This window comes from Bos indicus x Bos taurus, chromosome 1, assembly GCF_003369695.1.
Source record: "Bos indicus x Bos taurus breed Angus x Brahman F1 hybrid chromosome 1, Bos_hybrid_MaternalHap_v2.0, whole genome shotgun sequence".
In the NCBI taxonomy this organism is placed as follows: Eukaryota; Metazoa; Chordata; class Mammalia; order Artiodactyla; family Bovidae; genus Bos; species Bos indicus x Bos taurus.
In genome coordinates, this window is record NC_040076.1 from 129,986,549 (window position 1) to 130,007,098 (window position 20,550).

The following is a 20,550-nucleotide window of genomic DNA, read 5'->3' on the forward strand; positions in this document are numbered from 1 at the left end:
AACCAGTGAAATACATTTTTATCTATTTAATATCTGAAATATTGCCATTTCAACATGTAATCAATGATATCATTGATACTTCACATTACTTTTTCTCATTCTAAGCCGTTGAAATTTTGTATTTTAATTTATAGCACACCTCAATTCAAACACTAAATTTTCATCAGCGGTATTTGATCTGTATTTAGATTTCATGAAGTCTAGTTCAAAAATAGACTTATATACCCAGATTGTTCTATACATACCTGAAAGTTCTCTAGCAACTAAGTCAAGTACAAAAATTTTTTTCCTTTAATATTTACATCTACATTTATACAACTGACTCATCTTTTTTAGAATAATTGGTTTGACTGAATTAAGGATTAAAAACTATACCCAACTTAAATTCACTAACTTCTGTTTAATTCAGAAGGATGTTGCAAAATTGAAAAGCAACTCTAAATCTATCAGTAGCCAGAAACTTCAAACTTTGAAATTTTCTTGTAGTTTTACAACCAATTTATTTGCACTGTGGATTAAAACAAAAATCTCATATTATTAATATTAGAAAAACATGTATGAAGTCAATATTGATTTGTATTATAAAGTTTCATTTCAGTGTAAATTCTCATAACCTATTAGCTAGACACAAACATGCCTTTTTTTCTTTGGAGCTTCAGATTTTGCTTACTCATATAGAGTGATACGAGTGAGAAGGCTTCCCTGGTAGCTAAGTTGGTAAAGAGTCTGACTGTGGTGCAGGAGACCCAGGTTTGATCCCTTGGTTGGGAAGATTCCCTGGAGAAGGAAGTGTCAAACCACTCCATTGTTGCCTGGAAAATCCCATGGACAGAGGAGCCTGGTGGGCTACAGTCCATGGGTCACTTGAGTTGGACATGACTTGGTGACTACACCACTACCACACCATTTTTTGTGTTTGAGCATTTGGTAAGTACTCTTTTTCCAAGAAAATTTTGAATTCAGGTTAACAGTATAGTTAGTCTTTATAACTTTTCCATGACTCAACCAATAAGCATTGACAAAAAACACAAAAGATGGTTAAAGTCATTGTTTTCTGTTTGTTTCAATGGTCCTACAAAGTGGCGTCGCATTTATACATGTGCTGTATAATTTTAACAACTGAATTCATGACATTCACAGTCTGTTTCAAAAAACTAGCAGATTTCCAATATGTCTTATACAGTATAGCAAAACAATAAGACTGCAAAAGCAGTCTTTTAAAAATCCTAGTAAATCTAAATTTCTGATGTTACAGAGCTACCTTCTGTTGTGGAAAAATGAAAAAGGTTGTTTCATATCTTGGTGAAATTCTTCTTTGATAGATATATAAAATTCAAAGATGTGCCATAAGTCAGATTTTTTTTTAAAGCCTCCAATTGTCAACATTTCTTAATAAACCTGGAGGTCCTCTGATGACAGACATCCCCACAGTGTTAATTGAGCATTTGATTCATCTAAAGATAAATGTAATTTTAAAAATTAAATCAGTTGCTCTTTGGTATTATAAGAAAGGTCTTGTATTCTCCAGGCAGTTGTTTGTGGGCTTGATTGAAGATCTTTCCTTTTTTTAATAAAAATGTTTTAGTTATTTTCTCATAATTTTGCAGCAGAATTTTCATAGGAAATAATTTATTTCATGTAAGAATAGTTTCTATTTTTGTGTAAGACCTCAAAATGTTTTGTTACTAGCCAAAGTTATAAGCTCAGATTTTGCTAAAAACTTACTTTAGAAGTTTTTTTGTGTGGTTAATTTTGATTTTAGTGACTTTGATTCTCTTTTGACTGTTGAGAGGAAATTTCTTAATGTATCATGTATTTGCTGAAAATACTTTCCTATCATTATCTACTTTATTATCCTAAAACATTTTTGTTTAACAACTTTTTAAAATAACAGCTTTACCTCTACCAGCAGCTTCCGACGGCAGGATGTCTCACAGGAAGTTCTCTGCTCCCAGGCACGGGTCCCTGGGTTTCCTGCCTTGGAAGCGCAGCAGCCGGCACCGCGGGAAGGTGAAGAGCTTCCCCAAGGATGACTCTTCCAAGCCCGTTCACCTCACTGCCTTTCTTGGCTACAAGGCTGGCATGACTCACATTGTGAGGGAGGTTGATAGGCCAGGGTCCAAGGTGAATAAGAAGGAAGTTGTGGAGGCTGTGACCATCGTGGAGACTCCGCCCATGGTGATTGTGGGCATCGTGGGTTACATGGAGACACCCGGAGGCCTCCGGACCTTGAAGACCATCTTTGCTGAGCATATCAGCGATGAGTGCAAAAGGCGCTTCTACGAGAACTGGCATAAGTCTAAGAAGAAGGCCTTCACCAAATACTGCAAGAAGTGGCAGGACGTAGATGGCAAGAAGCAGCTTGAGAGGGACTTCAGCAGCACGAAGAAGTACTGTCAGGTCATCCGTGTCATTGCCCACACCCAGATGCGCCTGCTTTCTCTGCGCCAGAAGAAGGCCCATCTCATGGAGGTCCAGGTGAACGGAGGCACTGTGGCTGAGAAACTGGACTGGGCCTGTGAGAGGCTTGAGCAGCAGGTCCCTGTGAGCCAAGTGTTTGGCCAGGATGAGATGATTGATATCATTGGCCAGGATGAGATGATTGATATCATTGGGGTGATCAAAGGCTACAAAGGTGTCACCAGCCATTGGCACACCAAGAAGCTGCCCCATAAGACCCAACAAGGGCTGTGCAAGGTTGCCTATATTGGGGTGTGGCATCCTGCCTGGGTGGCCTTCTCTGTGGTTTGGGCTGGGCAGAAAGGCTACTATCACCGCACTGAGATGACAAGAAGATCTACAAGATTGGTCAGGGCTACCTCATCAAGGACAGCAAACTGATCAAGAACAGTGCCTCTACTGATTACGATCTGTCTGACAAGAGCATCAACCCTCCGGGTGGCTTTGTCCACTGCGGTGAGGTGACCAATGACTGTCATGCTCAAAGGCTGCATGGTGGGAACCAAGAAGTGAGTGCTCACTCTGCTCAAGTCCTTGCTGGTACAGACCAAATGGCGGGCCCTGGAGAAGATTGACCTCAAATTTATTGACACCACCTCCAAATTTGGTCATGGTCGCTTCCAGACTGTGGAGGAGAAGAAAGCCTTCATGGGACCACTTAAGAAGGACCGAATTGCAAAGGAAGAAGGGGCCTAATAAAACAGATTGTATAGCTGGTAGAATCGCAATAAAATTATTTTCCAGTGGGGAAAAAAATAAATAACAACTTTATTGAGATTAATTCACATGCCATGAAATTCACCATTTTTAAGTATATGATTGAGTAGTTTTAGAATATTCACAAATTGTGTCACCATATCTGCAATCAGTTTTAGAACATGGGCATCATCCACTGAGAAACAGAAAATGCCATACCCATTAGCAGTCACTCTCTGCCCTGAGCCCCTTTTTTGCTGCAACCCAACATCACAAAATATGCAATTCCATTACATGAAATGTCCAGAATATGCAATCCATAAAAAAAAAGAAAATAGATGAGTAGTTGCCTAGGAACTGGATTGTAGTGGAGTAGGGACTTAGGGTAGAGAGTACATGGAAAGTAATTGCTAATGGGAAGGTGTTTCTCCATGGGTGATGAACATGTTCTAAAATTGATTGTGGAGGGACTTCCCTGGTGCTCCAGTGGTTAAGACTCCCTGCTTCTAATATAGGGTGCATGGATTTTAGTTCCCCTTGGTTGGGGAACTAAAACCCCATGTGCTGCGTGGCATGGCCAGAATATAAATAAAATTGATTGTGGAGATAGTGACACAACTTTATGAATATCCTAAAGTGATATCTCAAAGGACTAATGATTAGTGTCTTTTATATGTTTACTGTCCACTTATATGTTGACAGTAGGCATTTTGGGGAAATGCCTACTAATGTCCTTTGCCCATTTTTAAATTGAGTTTCTTGTCTTTTTGTCAAATTATGAGTTATTTATTAATTCTGGATACAAATTCTTTATCAGGTTTGCAAATATTTTACCCCATTCTGTAAATTTTCTTTTTTTTTCCCCCCTTGATGATGTCCTTTGAAGCTCAGAAGTGTTTTACTTTTCATGACCTCCTGTTTATCAGTTTTTTTTTTTTCATCTCTTCTGAACCAACAGCTTTTCCAATTTGTTCTGCAGTAAATTATGTAGCATTCATCAGGAAATTTGTGACACATTCTTTCAGTCTCTTTTGTTTACTGTTTCAATTATTTTACTGTCTCAGATGTTATCTCCACTTGATTTATTTTATTTTATTTTTAAACTTTACAATATTGTATTAGTTTTGCCAAATATCGAAATGAATCCACCACAGGTATACCTGTGTTCCCCATCCTGAACCCTCCTCCCTCCTCCCTCCCCATACCCTCCCTCTGGGTCATCCCAGTGCACCAGCCCCAAGCATCCAGTATCGTGCATCGAACCTGGACTGGCGACTCGTTTCATACATGATATTATACATGTTTCAGTGCCATTCTCCCAAATCTCCCCACCCTCTCCCTCTCCCACAGAATCCATAAGACTGGTCTATACATCAGTGTCTCTTTTGCTGTCTCGTACACAGGGTTATTGTTACCATCTCTCTAAATTCCATATATATGTTAGTATACTGTATTGGTGTTTTTCTTTCTGGCTTACTTCACTCTGTATAATAGGTTCCAGTTTCATCCACCTCATTAGAACTGATTCAAATGTATTCTTTTTAATGGCTGAGTAATACTCCATTGTGTATATGTACCACAGCTTTCTTATCCATTCATCTGCTGATGGGCATCTAGGTTGCTTCCATGTCCTGGCTATTATAAACAGTGCTGCGATGAACATTGGGGTACACGTGTCTCTTTCCCTTCTGGTTTCCTCAGTGTGTATGCCCAATAGTGGGATTGCTGGATCATAAGGCAGTTCTATTTCCAGTTTTTTAAGGAAGTGTTTAACAGAAGAATATTTTACACTGCTTCACCTTTAAAATTTTAATTAAAATGAAATAGAATTAAAATGGCTAGTTGGACTAGCATATTTCAAGCACTCATTGCCTGTATGTACCTTAGTGTTTACCGTCTAGGACAGCCCAGTATTAGTGTTATCAGCTTTAAAAACATTAATACTGATTTGCGAGTACTTCGTAGCTCACACAATGTTTTGATGTCTTTTATTTACTTTTAAAACCAATTTTGTGAGGTAGATGTGATAGAAATTATCTCTGTTCTACAGATGAGAAGAAAAATTCTAAGAGACTGACTTACCCAAATAATACAACTCATTAATGAAGATGTCAAGACTTAATCAGGGCCACTATATTTGTGGCCTTGTCCACTTATACTCTGTATTTTTTGATATAGTTTTTTGTGATCTAAAAGTACTGGAAGGAGAAAACAATATTATTTGTTCATTCAACAAGTGTTTTTCTACTCCTTCCTCAGCCCTCTATTCTGGGCAGTGAGATACAGTGGTGAACAAGACAGACAAACTTCTGGTTTGCATGGATCTTAAATTCCAGTTAAGGCATTAGTGAGCAAATGTATACTGTAGTACTAGTTAATAAGTAGTATGTTCTAATACAATTTTCTGTAAGAGTAAGTAGGAAATTTGGTTTAAGTTTTAGTTTATGTTGAGGTTATCAAGCCCTTATTGTATTGATTTAATTCTTGTTAGCTAGATTTTTTTTCCTTTGGAGATAATTTTTTCATAAATACACTACATATATTTTTTCATAGACTATATAAAGAAGATGAAAGTCAGTCAGAAGAAGAAGATTATAGAAGCCTGAGTGCTTCACCCACTTACAACGGACTTCTAATGGTATGGGGGACTATAAGATTGATAAATACTTTTTAATAAAGTAAAATAATAATCTAATCTCTTAGGAAAGTTAACTGTTTATTAACTATGTTGCAGTCATTACAGAATCAACTCAAGGAATCAAAAACTAAGATAGATGTACTTTTAAGTGAAAAGCTCAATCTTCAAAAAGAGTTGGAAACCAGGTGAGAGAAACTTGTCATTTTTAACTTTTATTTAAGCAAATAGTGGAATTTTGAATGTTAAATCAGTCATCCTATCCCCTTTACTCTAAAACTAATGTTGGGGATCTCATATTTGTATACTCATTTTAGTCATTAGTCTCTCATATGGTAGAAAGAACAAAAATACATATATAAGCAAGGGGAGTGAGAAAATAGGAAGATAAAACTGGCTAGGAACTCAGAATAGATTTAGCCTATGCCAGTAGGGAACTCAGAATAGATTTAGCCTATGCCAGTAGGGAACTCAGAATAGATTTAGCCTATGCCAGTAGGTTTCCGTTTCACAAATTATTTTTATTTTAATTTTTTTCCAAATTACTTTAGAATGTCTTATTTCATCATATACATGTGTTGTGGGAAGGGAGAAACATTTTAAAGTTTAAATGGCATACAACAGAAAGGTTTATTTATATACAAGCATACTACCACAGAAGGAAGGCACTCTACATGTTGACAGAAAGTAATAATGAATGTACACTGTTGAGACTTTTCATTAAATATTGTTGGATACCTATTGTGAGTTAGACATGGTCCTAAGTTCTGATATTGTATATAACAAACAAAACAAATATCTTGTTCTTGTAAAGCTTATACTTCAATGGAGAGGAAACTGATACCTATAATAAAAAACCATTTCTGTAAGGTTTAAAAGCCTGCCACATAGTAATGTGTAAATTTATGGTTATATAAATATGAGGGGAAAATTTGTAAAACATGCATGGGAATAATGAACAGGGAATTTGAGCTAGTGGTTACCTGTGGTATGGGAAGTGAAAGTGAAAGTTGCTCATTTGTGTCTGACTCTTTGTGACCTCATGGACTATACAGTCCATGGAATTCTCCAGACCAGAATACTGGAGTGGGTAGCCGTTCCCTTCTCCAGGGGATCTTCTCAAACTAGGGATCAAACCCAGGTCTCCCTCATTACAGGCAGATTCTTTACCATCTAAGCCACAAGGGAAGCCCTAGATAGGCTACCCATACTGGAATGGGTAGCCTATCCCTTCTCCAGCGGATCTTCCCAACCTAGGAATCGAACTGGGATCTCCTGCATTGCAGGTGGATTCTTTACCAGCTGAGCCACCAGGGAAGCCCATGGTATGGGAAGGAGAGAGCAATGGCAGTAATTAGGGACACGGAGTTTGAAGTAGCTGTATAGGGTTTTAGTTAAAAGATTTTAAACAGATTACTATTCAGCTTTGATAAAGCTTGAGGCATGGACACACCACTATTTGTTTTACTCTATTCTTGTTTGTGCATTTGAGATAATTCACTATAAAAGCAAATAATAGGTTAATAACAATGAAAGTGGGTAGAAAGTTTTGAATAGGGGATACACAGAAGAAGAAAGCCAGTGGCCAATAAATACCTCATTAGCAGTTATGAAATATTTTAAGAATTTTTAAGCATATTTATGACAAGTAATAGAGTATACTTTATTATTAAATATCTTTATAGTTTTATTAAGTAAATTGAATGTGTTCAACATGATTTATTTTCTACAGGCCCACACAGCATGAATTAAGACTTTATAAACAGCAAGTGAAGAAACTGGAGAAAGCCCTGAAGAAAAACATCAAGTAATTATATTTTACCATAGTTACAAATTTATTAGGATTTTATATCTTATTATTTATTTTTATTAACCTGTCAATTTACCTGATAGTGGCTGTGGCTTAAAATTACCAGGTTGATGGGCAGGGCAGGGGGGTCGGGGGTCGAGGGGTATGTGTGGAGAAGACTTTAAAAAGGGGTATTTCTGGTTCCACAGTTTAAAAAGTTTTTACTGTAATGGATTTGGCTATATATTCATCTTAAATAAGAACAAGGAAAAGGTAATTGTCTGATATAAAAGGCAAATATTTTAATAAGTTGACTTTGGAAGTCATGGAGAAATTGCAAGAGAATCATTGAAATTAGAGGTGACAAGGCCCAAATTTTTGTTGGTGGTAGTGATGACCTGAATCATAGCCTTATCGTATATTAAAGCTTAAAGAATCAGAATGAATGCAGTGAGCCATTCATATCCACCACTTCTCTTTTATGACTTTGAAAAACACATACTCACAGGAATTTCAGCAAGTTGGTCCTCAAATAGTGATAGTATTTTCTGAAGATTAGCTATGTCTACTCTTTGATTCAAGGGAATGGGACTTGAAGTAGTGTGGTGAGCATGGGGATGAAATATTTTAAAAATGATATGAGTTAATATATGCATTAGATGTATTAAATCAGTTGTATTAGCCTATGTTGATTCAATTTTCAGTGACAGCTACATTTTCTTTATGGTAACACATGCCACAGTGAAAGGCAAGTATTCTGGCCATCCAGGAATTACATATTGAGTTAAGATAGTAGGGAAGGAAAACTAAAAAAGAGAAATGGAAGGTTCAGAAAGGTTGCATTCATTCATTCAATTGGATGCTTGGGGATGCTTAGGGCTGGTGCACTGGGACGACCCAGAGGGAGGGTATGGGGAGGGAGGAGGGTTCAGGATGGGGAACACAGTTATACCTGTGGCGGATTCATTTCAATATTTGGCAAAACTAATACAATATTGTAAAGTTTAAAAATAAAAAAAATTTTTTTCCCTTCCTACTATTGCTTAACATTTTAGGTACTTATAGTACCTCTTCCTATCTGTTTGGCATTCTAGATACTGAAATTACAGTGGTAAACCAAAAAGAAAGGTTCCTGTTCTCATGAATCTTATGTAAAAGGCAATGAAAAAAATAAGACAATTTTGATATAGGTAAAAATGTGTTAGTCGCTCAGTTGTGTCCAACTCTTTGCGACCCCATGGACTGTAGCCCACCAGGCCCCTTTGTCCATGGGGGTTTTCCAGGCAAGAATGCTGGAGTGGGTAGCCATTCCCTTCTCCAGGGGATCTTCCTGACCCAGGGATTGAACCCAGGTCTCCTGTATTGCAGGCAGATTCTTTACCATCTGAGCCAACAGGGGAGCCCCATAGTGTAAGTACCAAAGGTAAAATAGTGTGAGAGTTGCTATTGTACAAGTTTGGACAAGAGGTGGTGGTGACATGGTCAAAGGTGGCAGGAGTGGAGGTGGTAAGAAGTATTTGGAATATTGGAGGTAGAATTTGATGATCAGACTTGGTGATGGATTGAGGATGGATTAGGGGTATAGGCAGTTGAGGGGAAAAAGATTAACATGCAAAAAGATTAAAAAAAAAAAAACTTAATCAGGACTAATTTTTAGTCCTGAATAACGAAGTAGTTGTTGGAACATTAACTGAGATAGGAAAATTGGTTAAGGAGCAGCTGAGAAGAGGAATATGTAAGGTGGACAAAAAGTCAGAGGAGAAAGTGTAGAGGAGGAAAACTTCACAACCCTCTTAGAGTCTCAGGCTGGGCCTGAAAATTAAACTGACAAAGACAGATTAACATGAAAAAAGTATAAGTTTATTTAATATAAGTTTTACCTGACCTGAGAAGAAATGAAGACTTGAAGAAACAGTTAAGTCTGAGCATTTTAATACTAGGTTTGATGAAGAGTGAGTGGAAAGTTGGAAAATGTAATAATACAAAAGGGTGTAAGCTGAGGGTAATAAACCGGGGAAAGTTCGGATTTCGCTTCTTCAGAGACAAAGATGCTTCTTTGCCCTGGGGTACAAGGAGGGCAGCTTGTTACCCTCCTTGAGGGTACCCTCACAGGATCTCCTGGTCTGCTTCAGGGAAAAGCGGAGAGGTCAGAGAGTTCTTCCTGCATGCATCAATTCTCAAGTTCCTTCTGTTTAAAAGTTTCTTATGTTAAAATGATACATTTTGTTTTTGTTTTGGCCACACCATGTTGCTTGTGGGGTCTCAGTTCCCTGACCAGGGATTGAACCTGGGGCAAGGCAGTGAAAGCCTGGAATCCACTGGGCCACCAGGAACTCCCTTAAAATGGCATATTTTGGAGTGGCATGTCCTGATCCCCTTCAATGGACTTTTATTGACCTCAGTGTATCAGTGAACATACATACACACATAAATGCTTACACGTATATTCATAGAGATACCTAGTCATTCCTCATTATTTGCAGATTGCATATTTGTGAATTTGCCTACCTGCTGTAATTTATTTTTAATCCTCAAATAAGTCGTGGTGGCACTTGCACAGTTATTCATGGACATGCCCAGTATACACATTTTCAGCTATTGAACAAGGCGATACTCTGCCTGCATTTCCGCTTTCATGGTGTAAAGAGTCATTGTTTCTGTTGTCACATGCCACTTGTAGTTTTCCATTTTTTGCTTTTTATTGGTGATTTCTCCAAGATGGTCCCAAGCACGGTGTTGAAGTACAATCTAGTGTTCTATTCACAAGAAGGCTCTGATGTACCTTACAGAGAATATATATGTTAGAGAAACTTCATTTAGGCATAAGGTATGGTGCTGTTAGCTATGAGTCCAATGTTAATGAAACAGCAATATTAAAAAAGATGTCTTTAAACATTAACACACGTAAAACAAGGTTATATATTGATCAGTTGAGGAAAATGTGATCAGAGAGGCATGCAGGAACCTGAACTTGTATTTACCCTAGGAGCAGTGATTCAGTCCTCACTAATTCAGTGTATACAGTTCTTTATTGAATATAACTGCCATGAATAATGAGAATTTACTGTGTATATATTTTTTGTTGTTCATTTGTGCTGTGGTTTTTAGAGTGACTTTTCTCTATTAGACTTTAAAATTGTGATTTAGAACCAATCCTTCCTAAAGGAGATCAGTCCTGTGTGTTCATTGGAAGGACTGATGTTGAAGCTGAAACTCCAATACATTGGCCACCTGATGTGAAGAGTTGACTCATTTGAAAACACCATGATGCTGGAAAGGATTGAGGGTAGGAAGAGAAGGGGATGACAGAGGATGAGATAGTTGGATGGCATCACTGACTCAATGGATATGGGTTTGGGTAGGCTCCAGGAGTTGGTGATGGACAGGGAGGCCTGCATACTGCAGTTCAGGGGGTTGCAAAGAGTCGGACACGACTGAGTGACTGAACTGAACTGAACTGAACTGAACTAAGCTTAGTATGTTAATAAAAAAAGAAAGATTTAGTGGCAAAAAAAAAAAAAAGAACCAATCCTAGCTATATTCTTCTGTTGAATTTTGAAGAAATGATTTGTGTTTTTAGAAATTTATATTTGAAATTTAAATGTCTATAGTATCTAGATGTGAAACAGAATTAAGAATGTTAGATAACTTGCCCATATTGCACAGGTGGCATGTGGAAGAATTGGAAAGAAATCAAACCCACACCTAAGCATTTGGACTCTCAAGCTCACACTAATAATTAAAACTAAGCAAAAACCCAATGAAAAAAACTTTTTTAATGTAAAACTTCAAATTTTTATTTTTTGCAGGGGCAGAGGTAGAATTTTTGTCAAGGAACTACTGATGTTAAGGAAATAATTAGAAATAAAAATGTGTCAACCCAGTGAATATTCTCCACATGTGTAGGGAAAAAAAGAAACAGTTTTATATAACAGTTGGAATAAATATTGAGCCAGACTGTGATGTGCATTAGAGGCAGTGTGCTAAAGAGGTTGCAAAGACAGAAGGAAATCTCATCCTTTAATTATATCTTGTGACAAGGGGGAGGTTACAACTTGGAGCCAGGATCCTAGGTTAAGCTCCAATAGGGAAAAGGAGACAAGGCACCCTCTTCCTTGATGTCCTTATTTCAAAGAGATGGTTCTAAGGCTCCCAAGACACTGCTAATTTTAAGCAGGAGGCTTATTTAAATTTTAACAGAATCTACATACTTAGAAAGGATTTACAACTACAGGTTTTCTAAAGGAAATGCTACAAGAAAAGGAGGGGAAAGTCTCTTTCCCTTTTATAACCAGAGAAAATTAAATTTTTTCTTTAGATCTGTATTTACTTCTCAACTAATCAATCTTCAATATCAAATGATACTAATTTAACATGCAAAAGCTTGTTTGAGCTAATATTATAAGCAAGTTGGTTATGAAGTTCTGTTGCTAGGAAGTAATCAAATAGATCTGCCAGTGCAAGATAGCCAAAGGTACTACACTAATTCTATTTAATTTTTTCAGTGGTATTTATATTTTGTTAGAAGAAAATAAAATCAGAATCTTATCACCCATGTGTTGAGCTGGCAGAAGTTGAGGTGGTCAGAATAAGCCAAGCAAATTAATCATCAAGGCTTTATTCAGTTACTTCAATAATATAAACAAGAGGCCAAAGAGAGAAGGGCTGGCTTCTTGGTACCCCATTTTTCCCCATGAAATGGCACCCAGCAAGTGTCAGTCAGTGACATGGTACACAGATGACTCCTGTGGCTTCATAGGCTAGGGAAAGGGCAGGATATGGAAACATACCTGAGTCACAGTGAAAAAAGTATTGCATGAGAGTCACCATGAGATTATGAAAAGGCTTCAGCAGACACAGTTAAAAGCTATAAAGTGTCTGCACGTGAAAACTTAGGGGAATGGCTATTGAAAACAGGAGATATCAGTGTTTTTAAGTTGGAAGGGCAGTTTTCTGGATTTCCCAGACTCCACAGAGAAACATAGCTATTGCTGCGGGTTATGTGGAATGAGTATCTGCTAAGTATGTGAAGAATTCCTTAGCCATTTTAGGGGATTTTTATGGTCTTCAGGTTCTGCTCACCACTCTGGAGACTACAAAACAATCCTGGAATATTTCTAAGTGCAGCATAGTCTGCTCAAACACAGGTTTCTAAAACACCAATTAAGTCAAATGCAATTGGAAAGTAAGGCAGTAATTAGATTAACATAGTAGTTACATTGTTTTCATGTGGTTTTTTTCCCCCATGGTAAAGGAGACTAGTATAGACTTTGGAAAGGGGAAAGCTTTGCTAGTATGTAGGCACCTGCCCGGGAGAAGGCAATGGCACCCCACTCCAGTACTCTTGCCTGGAAAACCCCATGGACAGAGGAGCCTGGTAGGCTGCAGTCCATGGGGTCACTAAGAGTCGGACACGACTGAGTGACTTCACTTTCACTTTTCACTTCCATGCATTGGAGAAGGAAATGGCAACCCACTCCAGTGTTCTTGCCTGGAGAATCCCAGGGATGGGGGAGCCTTGTGGGCTTCCGTCTATGGGGTCACACAGAGTCGGACACGACTGACGTGACTTAGCATAGCATAGCATAGCATAGCATAGGCACCTGCCCTTTCAGCTCTGTTTTAAGAAAATTTAAAACGAGAACCTGTACCCAAGGCTCCCTCCCTGACCCCTAGTATTAGACAGACTGGAGGCTGAAGGCAAGTTGTACTTCTTTCCCCACCTGTTTTAACCTTGGCTTCTTTGGCCAGGAGCTCACCTTCCATCTTCATAATCTTGGCATCCTCAAGCCAACATTTCTGTTCTGTTGGCTATGGATTTTGTAATGTTGGAGACAACCTCAAGACATACTTGAGCTGTTTAACTTATCTTGAGGCACCAATTATTTTTTGTTAGTTGTCTAGTTACATAGTTACATCAGTTTTTAAATACTCTGATTTCTAACACTTAACTTTTCTCCTGACTGCTGTTATTTTCACATGTGTGGTTTTGCCTAATACAAAGGTTTTCAGAAGTATTATGCTATGGCAAATATGTACTGTGAGACTAGCTGAACCAAAGGTCAGTTTCCCATAAGTTCCTAGATTTTACTAGTCCTTAACTTCTGTAAATATAGAAAAACAGTAGGGTTAAATATATTAATTAATACATGTGAAGTGCTTCGAAGAGTACCTTCAGAGAGAAGGTTCTCAATAAATACTAATTATTATCACCACCAGGCTCCCAAATATGTTGTCATTGTTATTAAATTAAGGGTATCTCTTAATTTACTTAGTTAATTGAATCACATTTCATTTCCCAGAGTGACTGTAGCTAGTACATTCAATGACATGTTTAGGTTATTGTCCTGGCAGCTAAAATGTTGTATGTCCATAGTATAATGTTAATCACACTTGTAAACACTTTGTTGAGAAGTTAAACTTTTTCACCTGAATGCAAGGTTAATATGTAAATTCAGATATGTCCGTTTGCTTGTAGTCCTCCTAGACTGTTGGCTTTTCTATGTTACTTTTGTTTTCTAGACAGTATGCTTTTGGCACTGCTTTTAGGCAAAACTGTCAAGTATATTAATATGGTAAAGAGATGAGAAGTCAAATGGAAACTATACAAAAAAGATCTTAATGATCTGTATAACCACAGTGGTGTGATTACTCACCTACAGCCAAACATCCTGGAGTGTGAAGTCAAGTGGGCCTTAGGAAGCATTACTACGAACAAAGAAAGTGGAGGGGATGGAATTCCAGCTGAGTTATTTCGAATCTTAAAAGATGATGCTGTGAAAGTGCTGCACTCAGTATGCCAGCAAATTTGGAAAACTCAGCAGTGGCCACAGGACTGGAAAAGGTCAGTTTTCATTCCAATCCCAAAGAAGGGCAATGCCAAAGAATGTTCAAACTACTGCACAACTCTGCTCATTTCACATGCTAGCAAGGTAATACTCAAAATCCTTCAAGCTAGGCTTGAACAGTATGTGAACTGAGAACTTCCAGATGAACAAGCTGGATTTAGATAAGACAGAGGAACTGGAGATCAAATTGCCAACATCCATTGGATTATTGAAAAAGCAGAAGAGTTCCAGAAAAACATATACTTCTGCTTTATCGACTATACCAAAGCCTTTGACTGTACGGATCACAACAAACTGTGGAAAATTCTTAAAGAGAGTGGAATACACACCTTACCTGCCTCCGGAGAAACCTATAGGCAGGTCAAGAAACAACAGTTAGAAGCGGACATGAAACAGACTGGTTCCAAACTGGGAAAGGAATATGTCAGGGCTGTATATTGTCACCCTGCTTATATAACTTATATGCAGAGTACATCATGTGAAATGCTGGACTGGATGAAGCTAAAGCTGGAATCAGGATTGCCAGGAGAAATATCAATAACCTCAGGTATGCAGATGACACTACCCTAATGACAAAAAGTGAAGAGGAACTTAAGAGCCTCTTGATGAAGATGACAGAGGAGAGTGAAAAAGCTGGCTTAAAACCCAGCATTAAAAACATGAAGATCATGGCATCCGGTCCCATCACTCCATGGCAAATAGATGGAGGAGAAATGGAAACAGTGACAGATTTTATTTTCTTGGGCTCCAAAATCACTGCCAATGGTGACTTCAACCATGAAATTAAGATGCTTGTTCCTTGGAAGAAAAGCTATGACCAACCTAGACAATGTATTAAAAAGCAGAGACATCACTTTGCTGACAAAGGGCTGTCCAGTCAAAGCTATGCTTTTTCCAATAGTATGGATGTGAGAGTTGGACCATAAAGAAGGCTAAATGCCAAAAAATTGATGCTTTTGAACTGTGGTGCTGGAGGAGACTCTTGAGAGCCCCTTGGACTGCAAGGAGATCCAACCAGTCAATCTTAAAGGAAATCAGTCCTGAATATTTATTGGAAGGACTGAAGCTGAAGCTCCAATACTTTGGCCAGCTGACATGAAGAGCCGACTCATTAGAAAAGACCCTAATGCTGGGAAAGATTGAAGGCAGGAGGAGAAGGGGATGGCAGAAGATGAGATGGTAGGGTGGCATCACTAATTCACTGGACATGAGTATGAGCAAACTCCAGGAGCTTGTGAAGGACAGGGAAGCATGGCATGCTACAGTTCATGGGGTCACAAAGAATCAGACACAGCTGAGCAAGTGAACAACAAAACAAGTGAAAAATAGATTGGGAGGTCTTTGTGTCTATTAGAGGAAAGAGGTTGACTTTTTATCTAGAGTTAATTCTGTTTATTTTGTTTTGGACATATGTCCTCCAGAGAGCACAGAAAAACAGTTGAGTGAATATCAAGGGGAATACATGTGAGTGGAGGAGATAATTGTAGTATGGTAATAAGAGATGACATTAAGAAAGGAGTCAGGAGGAATATTGGATTAGGACTGACAGCATGAAGTTCAAATGCTAACACATGGAGATTAGATTTAGTTCACAAAGCAAAAAACAGTGGGAAAGCTATTGTTTTTTAGTAGGAAAATATTTTACGAACAGCAATTCAAGCTTATTAATGAGTCATGGAATCAGTTTAATAGGTCACAGTTCCACAGGAAACTGATAGGCATACTCAGATTTAAGATGTTTAATTTGAAGTGGGTTTAATAAGGGACTTTTTTCTAAGGTAGGTGGTGGGGGAGAAATGTCTACTACACCTGACTTTTAGAGCTATTTGGATATCTCTAAGTGGATACACTCATATGTTTTTAGGTTGTTGGACAGAGACTCCCCTAGAGTTCTGGTAGCCACCTGGGACAATGGTCTCTGAGTTTTCATGCCTTCTTGATTAGCAGGTTTCACTGTTGTCTTCTCTTTGGCACCAGTGGAATATGAAGGAAGGACCAAGCTGTCTAGTTGTTGCTGTTGCAGTGCCCAAACTGTTTGCCCTGCCCACTGTTTATTGATGCCATTACAATATCAAACTTGGAGCACCTTGGAAGTTGTTTTCATCCTTTATTGTAGTTCTTTCCTATTCTGTTCTTTGTAAGTGTTGGGGAATGGTTATAACTTCATCAATCTGATTCCTTTTGTTTTCAGGGATTCCTTCTATATTGTATCTATTGAGAAGGTCTTTTCGTTTTCTGGTGACAATATAGCTTAAATTAAAAATGTATATATGATTATATGCATGTGTATGCATGCACATACACATATGTAAAATGACAGAGTTAACGGGAGGGTAGCTGGATCATTGGCTTATTTTGTCATCTTAATCCGCTGTTTAGTAAAACGTATGTATTCTCTTGGTTTTTTTTCCCCCTTAGATTACAGAATATTATCAGTCAAAAAAAAGCTGAGGACAAAGAGGGAAAAGATGAGCCCAGCAAAGATAACCAGCAGCAGGCTCTGATTGACCAGAGATACTTCCAGGTATTGCTGACAAAAAGACTGGTGTTTACAGGGAACCTTGGTTAAGAATCACAGTATGATAAATTATCAGTTAGTAAGGAATACTTGTATCCTTTATTTGCGTGTGCTTAGCGTGTTTTGTCTTGTCATGACATACCTAATTGCTAGAGGTTGGTACCTTGACTTAGAATTGTCCCTTGAAAAGAGACTTTGGCCTAGTTCAAAGTAGAGCAGCAAAAACCTGACAAGATTTTAATAGATACCATAATCCTTTTCTTTACTCTCCCTGCTTAAGCCATTTCTCTTGTTTCCTTTTCTATCTTTTTGTTTTTGCTGTTGTTGATACTATTATTATATAAGTAAATCTACTTCTTAAGGTCCTTGTTATACTTTTTTAAAATTTGTATGTTTTGTCCACCTGAAACTTAATTTTCTTTGTGGTATAATATAGTGATCCAACCTTGCTTGATGTATAGACCATCTATTATTGAGCAAATGAGCAGTTAAGCCTGGTAGTTTACTGACTGAGCTGGGCCTGCATTCATATTTTATTGGGCCCTTACAGGTCTTTTTTAACTTTGAATTAATTACTAGATTTTTTAATTAAGAGATATTATTTAAGTCCTTATTTCTAGTTTCTCTTAAAAAGTCAAAGGATCTGGCAACAAATTCCTGCATAGTGGTTACCAGTGCAGAATTCAGCCTTGCCCCTGTCATGCCTGGCCGTGTGCTCCTCAGTTAGCCACAGTCCCATGCCATCCTTGCTTCACTTATTTGTGCTCTTCCTCGGCTTCTACAAGCATTTGAGTTTGCAGTTTCTTGTAGACCATTCTTTCTCTACTTTATTGAAATTGAAATGTTTACCATATTCCCTTAGATGCATAGATTTATTTGTAGACTCTGTAGTGTCTCATTTCTATACTAATTTCTGTAGTTTTATAGTCAGCTTTGATACCTTTGGGGTATTCTTTTAAATTTTTTTCTTGAATATATTTTTAGCACATTTGTTCTATATGAGCAATGTCAACTCAAAAACAGATCCCACTGAGACGAGCTGAGATTGAATTATCTTTTTAGATTAATATTTGGAAAAATAACACATTTATAGTTTTGAATCATCTCAGAAATATGTCTCTAATTTTATTTGGGTCTTCCTTTGTACCTTTTAATAAAGTTTTGTATCTTTTTAAGTTTAGCTCTTGCATATTTTTTGTTCTATTTCCTAGGTTATCTAGTTATCTTACAACTTTTATTGCTATTATTAATTGGAGCCCCTTTTCCATTACATTTTTAATTAATTGTTGCTGGTTCTTTGTCCATCTCTGTGTTGATATTATGTCCAGGCACCTTTGTGAAAACTGTGGGGTTTTTTTTGTAGTATAATTGTTTCCCAATGTTGCATTACTTTCTGCTGTACAATGAAAGGAATCAGCTATATATATACATACATCCCTTCCCTCTTGGACCGCCCTCCTACCACCACCACCCCCCGCCGCCACCCCACCCATCTAGGTAATCACAGAACACCAAGCTGAGAAAATATGGCAAAATGTTAACAATTATTAAATCTCAGTTTATATGGGTATTTGCGACTGGGCCACAGGGTGTCCTCATGTTTGGTCAAACATTATTCTGGATTTGTCTGAGAATACTTATGAGTGAGAGGAGAAAATCTTTTTTCTCTGTGGTTTGCTTAAACTGTCAAAGCCAATAATATACCTTCACTGTTATGCCTTGGGGATATATCAGCCCTCCATGTTTATATACCTCAGGGTATATCAACCCCTATGTTATAATTTAGTTCACGGGGATCTTGATCACTTTCCTTTCTATAAGATATTACACTGGCCCATTACATTGATGACAGTATGCTGATTAGACCTACCGAGCAAGACGTAGCAAATTATTGGTATTTGCGTGTTAAAGGATGGGAAATAAATCTAACAAAAATGCAGGAACTTTCTACCGTAGTGAAACTTCTAGGGCTCAAGTGGTGTGGGCATGTCAAAATATCGTGTCTAAGGTAAAGGATAAGTTGTTCCTTGGGCCCCTCTAACAACCAAAAATGTGGCACAGCACCCAGTGTGTCTCTGCATTTTGGAGGTAGCATATTCCTCCTGTGATGTGTTCTTCCCACCCCATTTACTGAGTGATCTGAAAAGGTGCTTGTTTTGAGTGTGGCTCAGAACAAGAGAAGGCTCTGCATTGGTCCAGGCTGCTGTGTGAGCTGCTCTGCCATTTGGGCCACAGGACCCTGGAGGTCCATGGTGGCTTAGACTGTCCTGGCAGACAGCAGTGCTGCTTGCAGCCCTTGGTGGCCCCTGTAGGTGAGTCGCAAGTCAGATCCTTAGAGCTTTGGAGAAAAAAATCCTGTCATCCTTTGCAAATAACTACTTTCCTCTTAAGAAATAGCTCTTGGCCTTTTACCGGGTCTGAGTAGAGACTGAAGACTTAACAGTGGGCAACCAACCTACCATGTAATCTGAAATACCCATCATGAACTGCGTGTTATTTGACCCACCAGCCATAAAGTTGGGTGAGCACAGCAGCACTCCATCATTGAATGAAGGTGGTGCATATGAAATTGGGCCTGAGCAGACCCTAAAGGCACAATAAATTACATGAAGAAGTGGCCCAAATGCCCATGGTTTCCCATTCTTGCTGCACCACTTTCTCTCTCCCTGCCTACACCTATGGCTTCAAGGGGAGTTCCTTATGATCAGTCAACACAAGAGACTTAGGCCTGGTTTGCAGATGGCTTTGCATGATATGTAGGCACCACATTAAAGTACACAGCTACAGCACTACAGCTCCTATCTGGGGCATCCCTGAAGGAAAGTAGTGAAGGGAAATCCTCCCACTGGGCAGAACGATGAGCAGTGTACTACTGCACCACGAGGAAGGAAAGGAAGAGTGTGTCTAGAATACAAGAGCTCCCTTAGGGCATCTCTAGGTGTTGCCGTGCCTTGTTATAAAGGTCAGTGGAAAACTCCAACAGCCTGGTCCAGACCCTTCAGAAATGAAGATTTGAATTACACCAGCAAGTAAAGAACCAGGAGCATCTGAGGTGCTTGTTGAAGGCAGATGTAATAAATAATAGGTAATGGAAGAAAGTAGTGATAAATACCAGCTGTGACCATATGATGACAACAGAAGTGAGGATTATAATTGTCATGTGTATTGCTTCCTTCTTTTGTTATGAATATGTTCATATATTTATGTGTGTATGTATATATTTATGTTTTTCTGTGTATATATTTGTAAATACACACATGGCAAAGGTTTTTTTTTTTTCTTGCTCTTTTTCTCTTACATAATGATTTTATGTCATATTTGAGTATCCAGCAAATTTGGAAAACTCAGCAGTGGCCGCAGAACTGGGAAAGGTCAGTTTTCATTCCAATCCCAAAGAAAGGCAATGCCAAAGAATGCTCAAACTACTGCACAATTGCACTCTTCTCACGTGCTAGCAAAGTAATGCTCAAAATTCTCCAAGCCAGGCTTCAGCAATACATGAACCATGAACTTCCAGATGTTCAAGCTGGATTTAGAAAAGGCAGAGGAACCAGAGATCAAATTGCCAACATCTGTTGGATCATCAAAAGCAAGAGAGTTCCAG

The 20,550-nt window shown here is 38.3% G+C and overlaps 1 protein-coding gene and 1 pseudogene across 8 annotated transcripts in view; both read left to right on the forward strand.

The window, feature by feature from the left end:
• The window catches only part of CEP70 (centrosomal protein 70), an 86,431-nt gene that overhangs the window by 47,373 nt on the left and 18,508 nt on the right, over positions 1-20,550 (forward strand). For all 8 annotated transcript variants that reach the window (XM_027545047.1, XM_027545016.1, XM_027545029.1 and 5 more), the window contains 4 exons: positions 5,710-5,794; positions 5,891-5,979; positions 7,524-7,598; positions 16,847-16,952. In XM_027545047.1, coding sequence (XP_027400848.1) covers positions 5,710-5,794; positions 5,891-5,979; positions 7,524-7,598; positions 16,847-16,952 — 355 coding nt within the window. The remainder of the gene's footprint in view (positions 1-5,709; positions 5,795-5,890; positions 5,980-7,523; positions 7,599-16,846; positions 16,953-20,550) is intronic.
• On the forward strand, positions 1,891-3,206 carry LOC113894530 (annotated as a pseudogene).